The sequence below is a fragment of the Alosa alosa genome, chromosome 14, assembly GCF_017589495.1.
Source record: "Alosa alosa isolate M-15738 ecotype Scorff River chromosome 14, AALO_Geno_1.1, whole genome shotgun sequence".
In the NCBI taxonomy this organism is placed as follows: domain Eukaryota; kingdom Metazoa; phylum Chordata; class Actinopteri; order Clupeiformes; family Clupeidae; genus Alosa; species Alosa alosa.
The window spans coordinates 7,779,075-7,799,787 of record NC_063202.1 but is presented as its reverse complement, the minus strand read 5'-3'; the positions used below and the strand labels follow the sequence as shown (position 1 = coordinate 7,799,787).

The following is a 20,713-nucleotide window of genomic DNA, read 5'->3' as shown; positions in this document are numbered from 1 at the left end:
ACAATATGTACATAAGAGTTTATACATGTAGCATGTTGGCTGTCCTCCAGTGGGAGTAGAAGAGGAGAGGAGAGGAGAGAAGGAAGGGAGGCAGGGAGGGAGGTGCTGGTCTGGTTCTCACAAAAAAACAAAGCAGTCGGTGTCAGGAGTGAAGTGGTGAAGTGCAGTCCTCTCTTTTGCATTTTTTTGTTGTTTCCCCCATTCCCCCTTTCCATCCTCCCATCCTGGTCACTTGCAGCAAAGCAGGCGCACGGAGTGACCGTAGAGGTTCTGGTTGGAGCGCTCGGCCACGGCCCGCCTGGCCGCCTCCTCGCTGGGAAAGGTCACCAAGGCCTCGCCGCTGCGCTGGCCACTCAGGTTGTACAGCACCAGGATGGCGTCGGCACTCAGCTGTAGCAGGAACCGGTCGGACACACACACACACACACACACACACACACACACACAGAAACAGAAAAATAAAATTAGATATGCAAACATTTGAATATTCTTATGCAGCTAAAACTGATCCCTTCTCAAATCCAAACAGGAGAATGGACAGACAAACATAACATGCCAAGGTTGAGTCCGCAATTTCAGTAACACCCCAATACAAACATCTTATTACACCTTGCACAGATGATTAAGGTAAATGGGCATTATAAGAACAGATAACAGTTAGATGCCTTACTAAGAGCCCAAATAATAAATCTTTAATGCAGTTTACTATGCAATCACCTACGCCTCCAAACAAACACCCCAGGCAATGCTGCTTTTTTTTTAAGGAATCCCACAAGCGAGAAAGTTCGCTCAAGAAAGAGTTCCATGTTAAACAAATCAGAGAACCAAGTAGCAGAAAAACTACTAAGAACAACATTTTCACCACCCAAGAGAGATGGATATGGGAGAGGGAGTAGGGAGAGAGAAAAGAAAAAAAAACAGAGAGAGACAGAGAGACAGAGAGAGAGAGAGAGAGAGAGAGAGAGAGAGAGAGAGAGAGAGAGACAGATGTTAGAGGAGTGTTAGCGAGACGGGTGAAGAGGGTCATCGGAGCACGTTTCTGATTAGAGGTTAGGAGCTTGCGACCAGAGGTCTAAGGTGGTTGTTAGCAGCCATGCCGGGTCCTTACCTTGTGGGTCTCCCTTACAGGCAGAGCCACTCTTTTGGCTGGATCAGACTCCGTGCCTGATCGCTCATCTGAACCATGCTGCTGTACTCATCGGGAGCGTACTACAGTCACAAGTGGGTTTACAGTCAGCACTAGGGCCTTAGGATTCATTCATGCACACATACTGCTCATTCATTCGCTCATACTATACATTCATACATTCTCTTGTTCATACACCAACAAGTTTCTAATGGTATCTACAGTATAACACTCAAAATTCACACAAATGCCTACAACTACAAGACCCATGAGACCCTAATTGTGACCCACAGACCAAACACACAAACATTAGTGACAAGAAAATAATAATAATAAAAAAACATGGTCTACACACACGCACGCACACACACACACTTGCACCCCCTACAAAGAATCACCTGCAAACAGCAAATAGAATCCAAGAGGATGGAATCCACTAGCAAGACCTAAAGCAGTACAGGTACATCTAGACTAGATGAGCCAAAAGTCAAACTTACATTTTACAGTCTCATTCAAATACACACTCACTCTCTAATGTTGCTCTGCAACAAAAGGAGTTTGGCTGTTGAGTGTCAACAACAGCATAACCCACCTTTCCCTCAGGACACACACACACACTTTAAATGACTTTTGGCCATTCTGAATGAGAGTGAGGACAAACAAAGGACCCAAGCCCAGTTCAACACAATAGAATGCACAGCACCCATCCCCCCCTTCTGAAAACCCCTTAGCACTGCTTGTTAGAGCTCATACCGTCCTCTGAAGACTCCGCCTACTCAGGTGTCAGCCCACAAGGGAGAAAAAAGGTGGAGGAGGTGGAGAGGGGGGAGGGGAGGGGAGAAAAAAAAATGCACAAGGGAGGTTCAAAAACGTACAGGCAGGCGGAACCCTGTTGCTTTGGTTACATGGGAAGAGAACTTGGGCTGCCGCATAAGCGGTGTGGGGTGGAATTTCTGTCATGACACAATCAGCTCTGAAAACTGAAGCGCTTGTACTTATGGTAGCTTGCCAGATTCTTTACATTCAGTGCCAACAAGAGGCATCTTCACAAAAGAAACACCAGATATACTGTATCTATATACAGATATATAGTACATTCTAAAGTACTCTGGGGAAAAAGCTCCTTCAGTGTGAGACATGGTCAGACGTGTGTGTGTGTGTGTGTGTGTGTGTGTGTGTCAGTGCTGGCCGTAAGTGGAGAGGGGAATTACGTGCCTGTGAGCGGTCTTTAATGTGGCCACTGTGGTGTCTGCTTTTGAACCAGACGACAGCAAGAACAATACAGAATGCTCATGTTGCTACTCCCTAGCCCAGGCTGCTGTCCATCTCCTTCACTGGAAGGAGGCGGGGCTGTACACGATGGGGACTGGGGCAAAAGGAAGAGTAGGGAAATGAAAGCTCTGTGGCCCAACGCTTGAGTCACCCTGACTGACACACAGCTACTGTGTATTATAATGAGTCAGCGCCCGGTCTGGTTTGACACCAGTCACTAAGGAAATGCAGGGTGGACCAAATCCCATTCACAACAAGAGCTGGATAACAGCACTGGGGGGAATGCAGGGGAAAAAAAAAAAAAGGTGATCTATTTCAAGGACTGGTCACCTGGAAGTCTTGCTAAAACAAGGCTAAAGCTGAACGCAGACTCAGATGCTAACGATTCTTATAAACCACAGTAAAGAGATCAAAAGCTCACCTGGTAGCCCTGGAAGAAGCTGAGGATGTCCTTGACGCCGGCGTTGTAGGGCAGGCCCTGCATGCGCACCAGCGCCCCGTGCTGCGTGCCGTGTTGGAGCATGGCAGGGCTGGGCTGGGCAGCGACGGCCGCCGCCACAGAGCCCGGGGGGGCCGCGAAGTAGCTCACCGTGGAAGGGGACACGGGAGGACTGAGGGGCCAGGGGGGAGGACACACACACCAAAGATTAGTGTGAAACTGAGGAAATGGTGGACAGTGGATAATCACGTTGATACTAGATTCCTTCCTCTATCTGAAACTAAGAGGACTCCTTTCTTTCCTCCCTGAAACTAGCTAATGGCTAGACAAGTTTACGTTAATTGTTTTTTTTTTTTCATTTTTTTTTTTTTTTACATATTACGGCTATAGATTTGCTCACTCGTTTCATAGGTCAAAACATAACTTGCAAAATATTTTTTCTTCATTTGGAATAAACAAGACTTTGCTGACTCTGAAGTGTCATTTATTTGATCTCCTATGAATAAATGACTACTGGCATTTGAAAACCGTTTGACTTCATTCACAGCGAATAAGACCTTGATGACACCACACACACACCAAATTTGGATAGTTACCTGGGGTAGTAGGCTGTGTAGTTCATGTTCATATTCATGTAGAGCTGGGCGTGTGGCTGCGGGGGATAGTAGGCCAGGGTTGGGGCGGCCGAATGCGTTGGCTGGGGAGTTCTCGGCGTGGCCAGCAGGGGGGGTTGGTAGAGGGCCGCCTCAGTGGGGAGGAGGGCTGCAGGGCTGGTGAAGGCAGCGTACGTCGGGGGAGAGAGACCTGTGCACAGGAGGTGGAGACGTCATCAACACCAGACCACGGTTATTCAGTCACAAAGCAAGGCTCAACTGTATGCAGAGAACAGACAGCCTACATGAAGTGAGCAGGGCCTTCATTAAGCCATTAAGAAATGGCCAGGTAATGTAAACATCAACACAATGTGCAGGAGAGGACTGGGCAAAGCACTCATGTTCTGGTGGCAAGGACACAGGGAGGGAAAGAGACTAAGTGTCCTTGGGGAGATTTGGGTTAAGTGCAAACACACACACAAAACACACATACCCACAGAGAGTGAAAGCGAGAAGGAGCAAGAGAGAACAAATCGCACCTCCCCAGATATTTACACACAAACAGGCTGAGCAGGGCTATGTGGGAGCCTATGCATTCTCCCTCATCAACACTCTGGCTGCAAAGACAAAGGACTCTCCTCCCCTCACCCACTGACCCTGCATACTACAAAGCCCACTGTAGACCCAGTACCTCTTGCTAATCATTACACACTAATGATTACAGCAAGGTCACTAAGCCAAAAGGAGATCTCTCTGGCCAGTACATGGTCTGGCCCGACCGCTGCTGACACAGGATGTTTGACATTGTGTGGTTTCATAAAGGGTGACTGCAGTTGCACCAGGCCGGGCCATTTCTTCCTTGAAGATAAATTGGAATCTTATCTCCAAACGGCTATACTGATATGAATGGCAAATACACCGGCAGGGCACTGGGCACAGCCCTGCTTCACTCAGTCAGCAGTCTGCTACTGTCCTAGCTACTCTGGACCATCAAACCCCAAGTGCCACAGCACATGACAATCTATAGGTTATGGTTCCATTGGGGGAACTAGGTGAGGGTACGAGATAATTAGCATTCAAAGGCCTTAGCATTTCAGTCAAAGTGACGTATATGAATCGACTGAATAGAAGCCGGATCGATTGTCAAGCGGCAATGCCAACCACTACACCAGGTCTACCGATGTGTGAACAGGAGGACTTACAGGGTAGTTTGCAGGGTGGAGGGGAGAGGCCACTGCGGTTGAGGGTACCCCCCATCAGCACGTAGCTCATTTCCTCGGTGGAGCACTGGAACACCTCGACGTAGCGGTCCTTCATCATCTTCTTGTGGCACTTCTGCGCCACCATGAAGGCCCGGTCAGCAGACTTCATCTGTATGAAGGCATCGCCAGATGGGCGCCCCTATTGGGTGGCAAGATGGATTGAGAAGAGTTTTACTTGGACCCCTACCTGGAAAATCTCATCAGTAAAAAGCCTGGCAAGTGTTTGAACACTCCAGCACAGCAGGATGATGAGTCTACACAGAAATAATGGACTTAGTCTGCAATTGGCTTTCAGTCTGGAAAAAGTCTGCAGAAAACTACACTGCTGTTGCACACTGCGATTGTGCTGCATAGTATTACTCGTAAAGTTAGGCAAAGATGAACTGTTCTGCAGTTCATGTACAGTTTTTGTCAATTGTCTTTAAGTACTCAAAGAGTACTTTAAGACTTAAAGTACTTTAAGCTTGTACAAGCCATTCATGCCAATAGTTGGAGTTTTTTTATGCATTCCACGTCTTAATATGTATTAGATTGATGTTATTGTTCCTTGAATATCAATAATGTATCCATCTACCGGTATCCATCTATCCATCCATCCATCTAATGAAGTGTGCGTACTTGTACAAGAGTCAGATGCTTGCTGAGTCACAGCAAATTTATTTGTTCTGAAGAAGCTTATGAAATGGACAAGCTTGTACAAGAGGAGTCACATTAATTCAGTTGAGCGAGCTGGCATAGTCAGTCACCTGCTGGTTGAGCACCATGTGAACCCCGTGGGGCTTGATGTCGATGGTGTGCTCTCCCATGAACTCCAGGATGTCTTCGATGGCGGCGGTGTAGGGCAAGCCCCGGAGCCTGACACAATCCCGCGTGGTGCCTGTTGTCAGGAAGGGCGGGGTGGCCAGTACAGGAACCGGCACCATGGGAGGAGGCGGCAGGGTGGAGATTAGAGGAGTGGACATGTAGCGGTTCAGCACCTGAGAATACAGGGAAGTGAGAATGCCAATGTTGAACAACGGAATTGTTAGCTGATTAAAAACAATGCAGCGTGAACATTATGCTTCCAGAGTGCAGCGTTTTTTACGTGTTGTAGCTAGCTATGTGTGAATACAACGACTGAAGAGAAAAGTGACAGTAGAGCTATATAACGTCCTTAAAAGCTGTTTACTAGTCTACTACAATTTGTACTTCACCAGCATATAATAAATGGCAACAGAAATTGAAATTGAAAACAGAAAAGTTATTCTAGCTTAGTAGATTTGACCACATGAAAGTTAGAATTCTTTAGGAGAAAGTAGTATTCGTTTTGCGGACCAACATACCTGCTGCACCTCAGCGGCCGTGCTGCGGAACAGCTCGATGTATCTCTTGCCGAGGATCTGCTTGTGCTTCTTCAGGGCGTTCTGGGCGTACTCCTCACAGGCAAACAGCACAAAGGCGTCACCTGTCGGGCGCCCGTCTGGGTACTTGACAAACAGGAGCCCGTCGGTTCCGTCAGTCACTGGGCTCTCGGGGCCCAGGAAGCCCAGTGCATCCTGGGGGGTGGAGGTGAAGGGCAGGCCACGCATCCGGATGATCACCTGGTTCTCTTTGGACAGGAACTGAGCCACCTCGTTGGATGTGCCTACGGTAAACAGTTTGGAGAGGTGAACGTCAATATCTCGTAGGACACACTGAAATGCCAAGCAACAAACACTTGCACATCAACTTAAGACATTTCTGGCCAAAATCCCTGAACATGAAAATGATGTGAGCACAATCAAAGTTGGCTTGTGCAGACTCGCAATGTACGCAATGAAAGTTCCAAATAAAATGTACTGCAGGTATTTTCTTGTACTCTATATTACTTGAATGATTGTCACATGTATTAAGGTTTTGTTTTCTGGGGGGGAATGTCTGGCTACCCAATTATGGTGGGAGATACTAGTCAAACATTATTGATCTGTTGGTGTCTGAGCAAAGTCCTGCAGCGTATGTGTACGTTTATCAGGGTTTATCTGCCTTTGCTCCTTCCTCCCCCAAACACACTAATATCGGCCCACCCTTTGTCTCTTTACACCCCCTTTGTGTGGTGTCAGAGCCGGGCTTTTCACCGGCCGCCTGCCCCCCTCTCTCCCCTGGGTATCGGCGCTCTCTGCGCGGCCCTGGCAGGGGGCTACCGCACACAGGTGAGCCGCTGTTGGACGGGAGTAGAGTTTCCAGCAGCTGGCCACAGCGAGGCAGGTCCAGGAGCGTGCTCACAAAGGCCCTTTCATTCCCACAGGATAAGCCTCTGAGAATGAGCCCTGGGGAAGAGCGTGTGTGTGTGTGTGTGTGTGTGTGTGCGCATGTACATAGTGTGTGTGAGTGCGCATGTACGTAGTGTGTGTGTAGTGTGTGTGTGTGTGTGTGTGGATGTACATAGTGTGTATGTATATAGTGTGTGTGTGTGTGTGTGTGTGTGGATGTATATAGTGTGTATGTATAGTGTGTGCGTGGATGTACATAGTGTGTATGTAGTGTGTGTGTGTGTGTGTGTCGCTGGTGTCACAGGACGAGCCTGACTGCACAAGCTCTCACTATAGAGTAGCCTGTCTGTGGATGTGTGGCATTAAGGTCCTGCACGCATGCAGCAGGTGGGGGCAGATTGAATTTAATGTGAGCTGGCACACAAAGTCTCACCTCCAGCAATCTTCAGGAACTCCTCACCACTGGCCTTGTAGACCTGCAAAGATAAAAGACAGACTGGATCAACAAAGGAACACCAACAACCAACCAGACAGAACCTCAAAATGTTCCCGACTCACAAGACCTTAGGTGTGCAGTGCGAGTCTCACCTCTATGTAGCGGCTGCCCATGTGGTGTTTGTGACGCTCCAGAGCCATGTCTCTGTGCTCAGAGTTGATGAAACGCACCAGGGCCTCGCCATTCCTCCTTCCCTGAGCATTCAGACACAGAGCAACACCACCCCTGCCACACACACACACACACACACACACACACACACACACACACACACACACACTTTTTTTTTATACACCAAAAAAATGAATGGTCAAAATGACATAAAAAGATGTTGCATTACTTACTTTGCAATGTTGAGGCCCTTGAAAAAGCGTGCAATGTCCTGGTCGGAGGACTGCCATGGCAACCCCCTGGCCCGGATGACCGTCTCGCTGTCCACTGCTTCAGTTTTGCTGCTGTGCCACAAGCAGTCATTTACTACAAATGCTATTTGGATTGGTCTAAGCACATAATCCCACATACAGTATACACACGCAGGTCCATATTCAGGCACTGAATTAACAATTATGTGGATAATTGGTAATATGACAAGCTGTGAAATGCAAGCTGGAAAATCTAATTTTGCACTTACCATGCTCCTGATTCAAACTTGTACTTGACAGCTTCAAAACCTGTGAACTTGTGACCTAAAAATTGAATGACAATTTCGGTTATTTGTGAAGCAAAGGCTCCCTGATATGATCATCAATGACCTACATCTACATTTCTAAACTTTCAGGCCAGTTTTCTGGTGTTTTTTTGTTTGTTTTTACAGCCAACATGCTCTTGCTTTTCACAAAAAGAGCAGGGAGACCCCATTGTCAGTAGCTGAATTCTTGCCTTCTGCCAGTGCGTTCAAACATGAATCATCTGCACGTCTCGGACAAGCAACAATTTGAACCCAGTCACTCGGGCTGCACTTGGTACAGGTCCACACAGGCTGGCAAACTGCCTCATCTTATCCCAGCATTCCAAGCCACAATTAATACACGTGGAGACTGGTGGTCTGAGTGAGTGGGTGGTTGTGGGAGAAGGGGGGAGTGTGGTTTACTCACTGTAAGGCTCAGCCAGGATGTGTAGTGTGACCTGGACCATGTTCTCCACCTCTGTTGCCCCCGCCATTTGATCCGTAACGGGAGGTATACATACATCTGCATTCATACGGTTAAAGGAAATGCGGACAAAGGCTTGAACAACTTTGAACAGTTCAATTTAAGAGCCAAATTAATATGCTCTTCAGCACAAACAGTCATAAGAGGCGTTAGCACTCCTATTGTGGGAGATGAAAGGATACAGTCCAGCATGGATGGCAGGGTGAGGTCTTTGGCGGGGCCTGCGTTGGGACAGCATTTGTAAAACTCTTTCTTCAAGTCCACAAAGGAGTAAAAACACTCGGGCAGGACCAAATTCTGGAAAACAGCCGACAGTCGAGTGTCACCTCAAAACAGCACGAGTAGAATTTCTTTACTTTGAACACAACAACTCTATGGGAACTTCAAAATGGTATTGAATACAAAGATTGAGGACGAGTCAGAATCGGTCAAGACTGGCAGGTGTCTAGCATATGCTACAAAATCTTAGACTCTGACAAATAAACCTACACGTGTGGGCCGATTATGAAACGTGAGCATTACACAAAATACTGCCAAGAATTGCCACATCACCGTCACATAGGAGCACATGATTTCAACATCATGCGCTAGTCACTAGCATGTGCAAGGTCAATAAAGACATTGGGGTTGCAACATCCCACTGACAAATATCTGGACACCTCATTGTCTGTAGGACCTCATTTCCATTATCAGTTACATTTACATTACATTTAAATTCACAGGATGCAAACTACACATTCTGCAGCGTGCAGTGCATTCAAATCCATCAGGGGACGACGTCAGTGGTTTACATGTGGCGTGTGCAGTGCTGGCGTGTGGTGGAGCCACCAGCTTTACCTTTTTGGAAGCTTCTGGGTGGAGAACCTGTCGAATTATCAAAGGGCCATCAACGCACAGCGTGTAAGAACTTCTGCCAAGGGCTTTCACTTCGGCAGACACCGACTGCTGGAACTACAGAGTGGGGAGTGTGGATAGGAAGGAGGAAAAAGAAAAGAACAACAACAACAACAAAAACAAACAAAAAAAAAAAAGGGGTTACTTGGAGATAATATGGCTGACACATAGGCCTTTAAGCCTAAGCCATGTGCATGCTTGCTTAGGTTTCCATGACAAAAACGATTCATCAACATTATAGAAGTATTGTTTTAACAACACCAGAGAAACCAATCGTCACAGAATAGATGTTTGTAAAGCATCTAAAAAGCACCTTGGGGCTTTTGTTGTAGTTTTCAGCAAACAAAAACAGTGTTTATATTGGAGTTTGACTCATTTCTCAAGTCATTAAATCTGCTGTGAAGACATCTTAGGTAATACATTGTGTACAGGCTGTTCTCTGCTTGGTAGGTGTGGGCTTTACTGTGCAGGTGTGGGCTGGTTGGACAGGTTTCACATTTGGCACACAGAGGTTGCCATCTAGCTATCACTAGAAGATCAAGGATTTCACTGAACAAGTGAAACGATAACTTGGGCTCCTCAGAAACAACAGCCAGCACAGTTCTTGCCATTATACACACACACAATACCTTTGTTTGGTCACAAACACCACCTTTATTTGAGTCAAATGCACTTGTTTTGTAAACTTCTTCCTGATTGCTGTGTTAGGTCACCAACAACCCCCATCACCCAGTTGAGAACAAAACGAAAAGGGAAAGCCCTCCAACTCTGATCCAAAACAAACATTTTTCTAAGTGCATAAAAATGATTGCTTGTCAGGTATATAAGCACAGGCTGCTTGCTTAATTAATGTTAAACCGTCATGAAGACATACCAACAAGATACCTGGAGTAAAATAAATAAATAAATAAAATAATCATATATATTAAAAAAAAAAAATAATAAAAACACTGCAGACATCTTTTGTGTTGGTGTAAGCAAAATATCTATTAGATTAAATTAATTTATGAGCAGAATTCTTTCCCTTTTAGTGTCGTCAGTACCGGCATGTACTTAATCACCCCACCCAAGTGAAAACAAAACAAAGCACCTTCAAAATTTGACCCAGAAAACAATCATTTGCCTTTCATAGGAAGCTACTAATGTGGAACCGCCCCACTCTGCTTCTCTTTCAAACTCACGTAAGAGCAGCCAATCAAATTGTCTACTCTTTGGACACAGCCTTTGGCTATTAACGGCAGGTCTCAGACTGAGTGATTTGAAGCACTGTCGTGCCTCAGCATGCTGTTCTATGAGAGAGCAAGGGAGGGAGAGAGAGAGAGCAAGCAAGCAAGAGGGAGAAGATAAGTCTGACTCTGGCGGTTAGCTGCGGTCATTCAGTTACAGAAACTGCTGCTTCTGAACAGAGGTCATCAACCTGGTTTGCGTTATTCTCTTTGATCGTATTTAGGGGCTTAACTGCGTTTCACCAAATTTAGTAGACCTGGACATGACCTAGCAGAGCATGTGCGTTTCTGTGAGCGTGAAGATTAGTAACGTCATTCATTTAATGTCCCAATCGTTTCCAACCAAAGTCCAATAGTGGCTGATAATTAAGACGAAGTGAAAGAATGTTTGTGACCCTTCCCAATGCCATATGTGCTATGACGTTGGATAATGGCACTTGTGAGAAGGTTGTAGCATTCTGACTGCCAATAAGAGTCAGATCACAGGTTACTGATTGATGAGCCATCCCAGCATGCACGCCACATGAAGACAGCCACTCCTATTGTGGCCTACTCCACATTTCATAATGGCTAGTGATAACATCTGGCTCAAGCCTGCTACACCAGCCACACAACCAGTGACTTCAGATACCAGAGGACAGCTAGGAAATATCAACCCCAGTAGCAACCATAAAAAAGGCATCCACATAATCATCTCAACCACATTCAAGTTGTATCAGGCACTACTACTACTACACCACCCTATTTCAAGCCGAGGGTCCATCATAGCTGCATAAAGCAATTAAGTCATTAAATCTTGTAAACATAGATTAAGCAGGTAGTTAAGAGCTTTTAACAACAGACAGAGGCATGATTAGAGAGGGTGGGGTGAGTGCGGGTTCAGATTGTCAGGGCGTAATAATCTCGCTCAGCCACATTCTTCATCATCAAGGTTCTTCTGTAGACACGCCGACGCGGTTCCATCTAGTCAAACAGGACTAAGAGACCAAGCTCACCAAAACCGATGCCAAGGCGGATTACCACAGTGCAGCACAAAATGGCAGCCATGTCTGGAGACCAACCCATGTATCAACACAATAAGTAAATACCAGCGCTGTAATCCTGACCCGCGTCCTGTTCTGCAATGCAGGGACATAAGGGGTTGGCACAATAACACCTCCGCATGACACCCAGTCACACTGTTTACTCACGGCTGTTTTCACAGCTATGCGGTCCCACCTTGCGCAAATCAGCCCTGGGGATTAGCAAGTGCAACACAAATGGTTTAAGGTATAATTGACACACCTCAGGCCTCACCCTTTCTGCCATTAGAGCTAAGTCTCAAATGAGAGCAGACGGGTGCAGGTAAACGTGTTTTAGGGGCTCTTCTTTCTGCCTGGGGGCAAACAACAGCCTACATAATGGGTCAGAGTGGAGCGAAAATGCAAAAAAACACCTTCCTGCTGTAATAACAGCAGTAAAGAAAATGACTGAAAAAGCCAACTATAAAAGATGGGATGGAATTCAAAAGGGATCAGGCACCAGTTTCATTTTCTCATCTGAAATGATAGCTGGACATCGTGACGGTGCATTCAGTGAAAGTGACACAGTTGATCTTTAGCACCCATGCTATTGATCAACTCTTCTCGGACTAGAGATGTTTGCTCTGTGGCAAGGCTGACGTGTTTGTACACTGTGGCCCAGGCCAACACACAGAAACACAGAGGGGGGTTGCAAGATAAGGCACCAGGAAGTGCCAGGACAGCTGGGGCATTAAAGGCACAGTAACCTGGAGACTTCACAAACTAGACCGACAAAATCTGAACTCTCATTCACTCCCATTGAGTCGAATCTGACATTTACCATCAAATGCCACTACAAGATATTGTGATGTTCACACACGTCGCCCAATGTCTGAGCATGTACACGATTTATCCACACAAAATCGTTCAACTACAGTAACGTACAGCACAGGAAAGAAACACTTATGTCAATGTGTGAACTCCTTAATGAAATTCATGACCTTGATGCTACCAGCACCTGGCTCTACCAGTTCAGCCACATGAACATAACATGGATGGATTTGCATTTTAGATCTGCTGTCCATCCCAGCTAGTCTGAAAGCCTGGGAGCCTCGTGCTTCCTGTAGTGAGGCGAGGAGAGGGGAAGCGAGGCACGTCTCACAGGCTCTGGCTTGCTCCCTGCCAGGCTCTAGCTCGGGCTTGCCGGATCAGCTCTGGCTAATTCGCACAGGTGAAGCAACGTCACTCCTTTCCCACAGATAGTGTTCTTCAGCAGGTGCAGAGAGCAAGATACACAAGATAAGGTGCCAGGGGCCGTAAAACTACCTCTAGCTCTATCCCTCCTCTCCAAACGAGTGTCTTCCCCTCACTCACATACTCTATTTAATCTTTCAAGTGCTGATGAAAAAGCCAAAACTCAAGTGAAGCAAGTTATGGCCATGTGTGGACCTGTTACAAATTGGCTAATATCAAATTATGCAAATGATTTACAGTGGATGAATAAAAGTTTTAATGAAAACATAAATAAATAAAAAAAACAAAAAAAACACATCTATCTATAAATCACTATGATTATGTGTAGCTCAATAGTTAGTTAGTGGGGGGCAAATCAAGCAAAAGTGGGAGGTTAGAATTACATCTGTGCTTAAAAGAGGTCATTTATAATAACAAAATAACCCTTCTCCTTATTTATTTTACCTAAAAACTTGCCACTGCAGCTGAACTGTTCAAATCAATATGGCAACATAAATAATCTTGATCACTTGAAAGAACACATTTCACAATTAAGTGAATGAGTGCAATTTATTTTACTGGTTAATATTTACGTACAAGAAAACACTGCAGCTACATTTGCGAAAAAGGGCCAATCAGTGGGAGCCTCATCTTAAATAAAAACATCAACTTCATTACACTGAGCTCTATCAACGATTGCTGGGAGGCAACACAGGCTAATCTCTAACCGTATAGAGACCGTAACCTTTTGAAGGGAGGACAAAACAATTAGGGGTTAGCAGCACATACGAAATAATGGAGGGCAGGGATGGGTTTTCAAACGGCAAACACATTCTCTCAGCACAGAGGTGGAGAAACACGTTTGGCAACATGCGCTTTTGACAAAACATACCGGTACAGGTTATGAGGAACCTAAAACTCATTCACATCCTGGTCATGAAAGACCCACCTGAGTCTTAACAGGGCCAAAAGAAAACCCCTCATCCACACCATCAGTGGACCAACAGGTTGTGTTGGTTTCTACCCTCACTCTCTATACCCCCCACTCTCTCTCCAAAAACAAATCACCCCGATTTCTCATTCCCATCCTTGGCCAGCTTCTCATGCCTCAGTCTCGTTCATACCTGTGAGAGGGCTGACATTTAGAGGAGGGTGGTGCACTCCCAGGTAAACATTCCGCCTTCCAGATGTCTGTGGAGTGCCTCAGCCTTAAAACAAGACCGGACCTGCTGCTCTCTCCCCCTTCCAAGCCTCTGGCACTGCCCTGCCCATCTTCCCACAGCAACTTCTAGACCTACCAGCAGTGGAGATAGTGACTTTCTAAAGCTTACTAAATATGATTTGGCACTCAAGGATAGGTCTACCTTCAGACATAGGCAACATGCTATAGGCTATTATGCTAGGACCGGATTATATTTAATTCGGTATGAAATATATGTGATAACATTCTTTTACAAAATCTTGAACCACAAAGCACTAAGGAAGCGCCACACCACCTGAGGCCTATTTCTACATCGAGCACAGCAGGTCATCAGTTGAAATTCAGCTCACCTGTTGAAGAACGCTGTCCAGTGGTTCGGCCTTCAAAAGTTCGTCCACGGTCAGGCCGGTCTCCTCTTTACATTGTTCTGTTAAATCCAATGAGTCCGGCTTTACTAGACGTCTCTGAAGTTTCCCCACCTGTTAATGAGACCCAGGAGTTCACAGCATGTTGCTTTTTTGCAACATTGAGGTTCATACACCACGCACCGAAGGCCTACCATAGAAATACTAGTTATGCCTGATCAAAGCTTACGGTTTCCCTCTCAAACACACCAAGAGAAGCCATGTGCAAAACACTGCAATATAACCGCAAGATATTTTTTTATTATTAACAATGTAGTGGCAAAGCAGTTAGAACTAATTCGTCACCGGTAGCCTATACGCTAATAACAGGCTACGGCTCTGACATATTCTTAAAAAGGTACGTTTCGCTCACCCTTATTTTCAGTCTGGGTTAACTTAGTGTTAGATTTCTATGAAACACCATGCAAGCCAATTTACATCCAAGGCCGACACAAAGAGTGTTGTGAAACTTTGTGATGGTCGCCCGTTTGTTTGTCAAACAATTTAACCCCGCTTTACAAAACGTCTATACACGTACCTCGTTAACAAATATGTCAGCTGTCAAGGTAGTATTTTAATTATGGGCTACTTGTATGGCATTAAATAGTGAGCCACGTTTAGACACCTTTCAACGGGTCAGAAGGTCCGTACCTTTTTCTCATGTAGATCCACAATTTGCCACACCAAGAGAATTAATTCCCTCTCATCCGAACCCAGTTTACCCCCATTTGCACCAGCTGTTGCCCCAAAGAACACCACCAGAGTATCACTGTGCGAAGCCATCAGGGACCACAAGGGTAAAAACTACAATTAAAAGCAAAGACCAAAAAAAAAAAATAACACGAGGGTTCACCTTCCTCCAAGTGATAAGAGAAGCAAACAAAAGAGCTGGAAATTCAATTGCAGTAAACGAAGAAGAAAAGGAGATTATTTTCGAAGAGAGGACGAAAGAGTTTGCGACCACAGACTCTACCTGATCCGGTACTTGTGTGCTCTATCCAGAGTTACTGGTTTAACTGGTAAAGAAGGTTGGAAAAAAATCGTGGTTTCTTTCACTCTAACCCCATAACAAGCCCTAAGGGTTTTTTCTCCTCCTCGCTATTTTTTTCTTAGTTACCTGCGCTTGGTTCTGCCTCTCTTCTTGTAGTCAATCTCCCAAGGGAGTTGGTCTATTGGCTGTTTCCAAAAGGTGAGGGAGGGACGCGATAGCACCAATACTATGTAACCCAACCTGATTGGTCTATTATGTTGAAAGGAAGTTACCACATTCAAGAATCCATTTTTCCCTTCGCGCTCACCTTTGCAATTATAGGTGCGCCTCTGTTTCGGTGACATTGTGCGCCACCTATATGCAGCCCTATTAGCCTACTAAAATGTTCTTTCAGACCAGTTCTACTTTTGGCATAGTTATATTTTGTTTGTTATGGTTGTCATACTTCACAATGGCTAATGATAGATGTGCTAACGCCAAGGTAGATGGTAGAACGTTTGGGCATGTAGCCTACCATTGCTCAGTGTATTTTTTGGCTATGTGTTGCTATGCAGGCAATATGTAAATGAATGATACAATTGCTAAAAATCCATGATTGTTAACCCTTAAAGGAGTACCGTCACACCGGTGTGACGGGAATGTTGGGAAATGAACGTTCTAACGAATATCTGGGTTCATTGAATTCAACATAGAATTTTAGAACCTTCAATTGTTGCGGAACTTAGAATGTTCAAAAACCTACACCTTTAGACAATATGACAGTTTCTCTCATATTGTCCCACCAACCTGCTTGATTACAGCACTTTGCTTTACTGACATCAGTAACTAAAATACTTTTGCCCATTTGCCCTGCAGTGAAACCAAAAGCTGGGTATCATCAAATCATTGAGATCAGAAAGGTCAGTAGTGTTCCTTAACATTCATTTGTAGATTGAGGTCATAATGTGCTCATCAACCATACACTCAAGCCACCCCTTCTATCTAAACAAGATCATGAGTCAGTATAGTTTTCAATGTCACATAGACTTATATTTCATTATATGTGATGTCTTTGTCTTTCTTAACATGACATTTTGGATTTGCAAATAACTTTGAATGAATCCAAATTAAAGAGTATATGACTTTGTATCTGAGAAATACTCATATTGTTACCTTTCTCTCTCTCGTGAAAATTAACATGAACAGCCAGGCAGGACACACTCTCTCTCTCTCTCTCTCTCTCTCTCTCTCTCTCTCTCTCTCACTCTTTCTCTCTTACACACACATACACACACTCTCTTCCCCCTCTCTCTCTTTCTCTCTCCCTCTCTCTGTCTCTCTGTATTATAGCTGTCACCTCTCTCTCTTTAAGTGAAACTAATACAGGCTGGACTTATGTATGGCCAGACGGAGCACTCTTGAGCCTCTTTAGGTCACCTCTCTCTCTCTCTCTCTCTCTCTGTCTCTCTTTCTCTCTCTTTCCCTCTCTCTCTCTCTCTCTCTCTCTCTCTCTGTCTCTGTCTCATGTCTGTTTGTTTTTTCACTCTCTCTCTTCAAATGATCAACTGAAACCTAGCTGGAGCAGATTGATAGCAAGTGTGGCCAGACAGGGCACTCTCAAGTCTCTTTGGGATTTATGTGTGTGTGTTGACAGACTATGTATATGCTAAAAATATATTGAAAATGCATACTTGCAAATATACATTCAAGGAAAACAAGAGAAAAACATAGTAGGAAAAATATTTAATGCATTTGTTTTAAGGCTTTCTCATTTTTACCTTGCAGGATAACAGTATACTATAGTAACAACACATGGATGTTGTAAAATTATTAAAAACAAAAATAAAAGGTAGCTTAAATTACACAATATTCCTAATGAACTCTCATTTGTTTTAGCAACTCTTAACAAAAACAGTGCGTCTGGAGGAGCCATTTCCTCTTTTCACACACATGTGCACGCAACAGTAGTTGTGAAATCCACAGAACTTCAGAACAGAACACGCAAGTAGCGTGCATAAAAAGCTTGCACCACTGCACATTTAAAAACCCTGTGTCAGCTGTTCATGGTATCAACCATGGTTGAATCTTCAGTGTTCTCACAACTATTTCTACTAAACCTGTTGTTGAAATTACTCAAAAGGACCGTATGCCATTCTAAAAAAGACTAAATCGTCAGATTCAAAATCACGAACATTCAAAAAGATCTCAATTTTAAGTGCTTAATTTGTTGATACAGTATCATTTGGTGATTTAATAGTCCTAACATTTCAAATGTAAATTTTATAATTTTAGGATGATTTATAATATGAATATGAAGGTTTAAGGTAATTTATACACCTGTGTACTTCTGTTTTTCTTGTAATGAGTTATTATGACTTATGGATTCATTATATGTTGGTTTGTAAAAATACAAAACAGTAAGCTAAAAAAAAGTAAAAATACAAAAAATACAAAAATACAATACATTATTTTCCAAATTTGCATTAAAATGCATTATAATCAGTTCCATAACAGCACATAAATGATACTTTCCTATGCATAAATGTTATAAATTCTCAATAAAAACTTTTACAAATGCACAACAGTAAAATCTCATAAAGTTGAGGCCTGGTGACAGATGTCCGGGAGGTCTATTTGAGTTTTTGATTCTGTACAACACTGTGAAGACTGGGTGTGAGAGCTCTGCCTCTTGGATGTGAAACATAAGTCTTTATTCCCCTCACCAGTAGCTGTACTGGAGATGTGGCGGAAAAGCTTCTGTATCCCCGTGTCGCGCAGTGAACTTCGAAATGACCGCGCAGCAAAGAAATACAGCACTGGGTTAATAGTGCTGCTGACAAATGCCAAGGCTGCCGCAAAAAACATCATGGTCTGTCTAACGTCCTCCAAACGTTCGGCTGCCTCTTCAGAAGATTCTTGGATCCCAATGTAAATCAGGGAGAGGATGTTGCCAATGTGATGAGGGGTCCAACAGATGACAAACGTGACAACCACCGCTGCAATGATACCTGTTGACTTGCGCTTGGATTTGAAGTTCATCTGCGCAATGCGGCTATACAGACAGCCATAACAAACCACCAAAACGGTAAGTGGAGCGACGAAGCCCACAATGGTCTCCAGCAGCACATTTATAATTTCTTCAGTGTCGGAAGTGTACTCCCTAAATGTACAAAGCTGTTGGCCTGTTTGCTCACCCAGCGCTTGCGTGGGAATCACCGGAATGCTTAAGAGAAGGGCCGCCACCCAGACACCAAACAGTAGCTTATGAAGCGCTTGTTTTCTTCTCCAGCCAGCTGAGGCAAAGGGGTAACGAACAGCCACAAAGCGCTCCACACTCATAATAGTAATGAAAAACACACTGCTGTACATGCAAGCATAGACAAGATAGACCACGGCCTTACATGTGACCAGCCCAAAGATCCAGGAGTGGGCGAAGGAGTAGATCCACAGGGGCAGGGTGATGAGCACCATGAGATCCGCAACGGCCAGATGGAGGATGAGAATGACCGTGTGAGAGCGCTGCTTGATGTGCTTCAGGATGATCCAGATCACAAACAGATTCCCAGGAGCGCCGACCAGAAAAGAAAGACTTAAGATAACAGAAGCCACCACCAGCCCAGTCTCTGGACTGGACTGAGGCTGACTATCCATACCCACACTCGCCATGGTCACAGCAAGGTTTGTCGAGACTGTGCACCCTTAGAAAATGCTGTGGCAGAAGACACAGTTTTAAAGACAGCCTTGACTTCCTTCTTTTGAACAGAAAGTAAGAAATGATGAACAGGGAAGATGCTAAAAAACAGCTTTGGTCAATGCTGTGACAAAAAAAGCAGACATTCATGTTGAGAAATGATATATGATTTCATCATTCCATGGGTTTCTCATAGTTTCCCCAGACAAACAGATATAAAGAGTATCTAATTAATAACAAAAAAATAACAATGCTTTACCAACAAAAAATTAAATTGATTTGTTGAGTTAGAAGCATGCATTTAATTTGACACACAATGTAACAATTTACATAAGAAATAAAAAAAACTTTTAAGACATAATTAAACACACTTCTACAGCTTCAGTCAACCAAATTCATTTATGGTTTCTTGTTGTGTTTGGCTGGACGTGAGAACATATCTGTGTGCACATGATATGGGAGAGCTTATGTCACTCAACTACGTTGAAAATGGTTTAAGTCTATACTCATGGACAACAAGTGTGATTTGTTGTTTTTTTGGCTTTTACAAAATGTTCTTATATTCTTATTCTTATATTTGTATGGAAATATATAATTAGATCATATTACTGGTTACCTAAATATAAGAATTTCAGTGAATTAAATATATTTTTGAAGTACCCATGAACAATTACCGTGACTCTGAAAACAAACCAGCATACGCCTTAAAATCTTCTGTTACTTTGTTTTCAAAGGTCCGCTATTATTTAACTGACTTTGCACAAAAGGCCACCAGGTAAACTTTTTTATGCCAGAGGTAACATTAATACTCTGTCTTTGCATCTGCACTAAGATAAGATTTTACTGTACAGAAACAGTGAATAGTGAAAGCAATACTGATGCACTAACGGCACTCTTTGTGGTAACATTCTGGGCCTGGTTTCGTCCTTTCTCACGATGGTGTATTGAGCCAAGGCAAAAATAATATGAACCACAATATTGCAGTTTAGGTTATCATGGTTAAAATGTTTGGTTAATTTGCTCAACAGAATGTACACAGTGATACAACATCATGTCCACTTCCTGAGTTTGGTTCCAAAACTCTATATCCACCATTTTAATGAATTTTCATTAAAAAAAAAAATACATTTCGCAAGTAAGTTCAGTAGAACTGCTATTGGGTATTGTTATTTGATTTATCTTTACTCAATCAAAACAACAAAACAGCCATTTGATTGCTAATACCTGAAATACACAATTAAATAACATGACTTTTTAATGTTTTTGAAAAATGGAGATATAGCGTTTTGGAACCAAATCTCACCATTTTCACATATTCCTCTACATCTCTGGAAAAGCATTAAATGCAAGCATTACATATCATTTTCAACACAGGCCTACAAGATCAACACTAGAGTGGTTCTGAACCTTCTAAACATCTGTAGCTTTGTCTTTGTCTGATTAACTTGAATACTGTAGATTCATTTTTCATTCTAATAAAGTATTTTTTTTTTTTCAATTTCAAAAATTGAGAACAATCTCAATGT

The 20,713-nt window shown here is 43.8% G+C and overlaps 2 protein-coding genes across 6 annotated transcripts; both read right to left on the bottom strand.

Moving 5' to 3' along the window:
* Positions 1 to 201: 201 nt before the first annotated feature.
* esrp2 (epithelial splicing regulatory protein 2) lies at positions 202 to 15,650 on the bottom strand. Of its 5 annotated transcripts, XM_048262994.1 has the most exons (17): positions 15,500 to 15,648; positions 15,178 to 15,330; positions 14,473 to 14,601; positions 9,405 to 9,518; positions 8,750 to 8,864; positions 8,511 to 8,606; positions 8,048 to 8,102; positions 7,761 to 7,871; positions 7,509 to 7,641; positions 7,354 to 7,396; positions 6,015 to 6,316; positions 5,439 to 5,669; positions 4,633 to 4,831; positions 3,434 to 3,641; positions 2,820 to 3,018; positions 1,109 to 1,209; positions 202 to 390 (listed from the first exon to the last, which is right to left on the bottom strand). In XM_048262994.1, exons 2-16 carry the CDS (start codon positions 15,307 to 15,309, stop codon positions 1,123 to 1,125), a joined length of 2,154 nt encoding a protein of 717 aa, XP_048118951.1. In that variant the 5' UTR covers positions 15,310 to 15,330; positions 15,500 to 15,648; the 3' UTR covers positions 202 to 390; positions 1,109 to 1,122. The 5 variants fall into 5 exon arrangements, with proteins under 5 accessions (XP_048118951.1, XP_048118950.1, XP_048118953.1 ...); XM_048262993.1 differs by having other exon boundaries at positions 15,178 to 15,648; XM_048262996.1 differs by having other exon boundaries at positions 7,761 to 7,868; positions 15,178 to 15,648.
* A 1,586-nt stretch (positions 15,651 to 17,236) lies between these two features.
* Positions 17,237 to 19,306, bottom strand: si:dkey-148a17.6 (uncharacterized protein LOC108190685 homolog). Its single transcript, XM_048263013.1, has one exon. It carries the CDS (start codon positions 19,160 to 19,162, stop codon positions 18,089 to 18,091), a length of 1,074 nt encoding a protein of 357 aa, XP_048118970.1. The 5' UTR covers positions 19,163 to 19,306; the 3' UTR covers positions 17,237 to 18,088.
* Between the last annotated feature and the right edge of the window lie 1,407 nt (positions 19,307 to 20,713).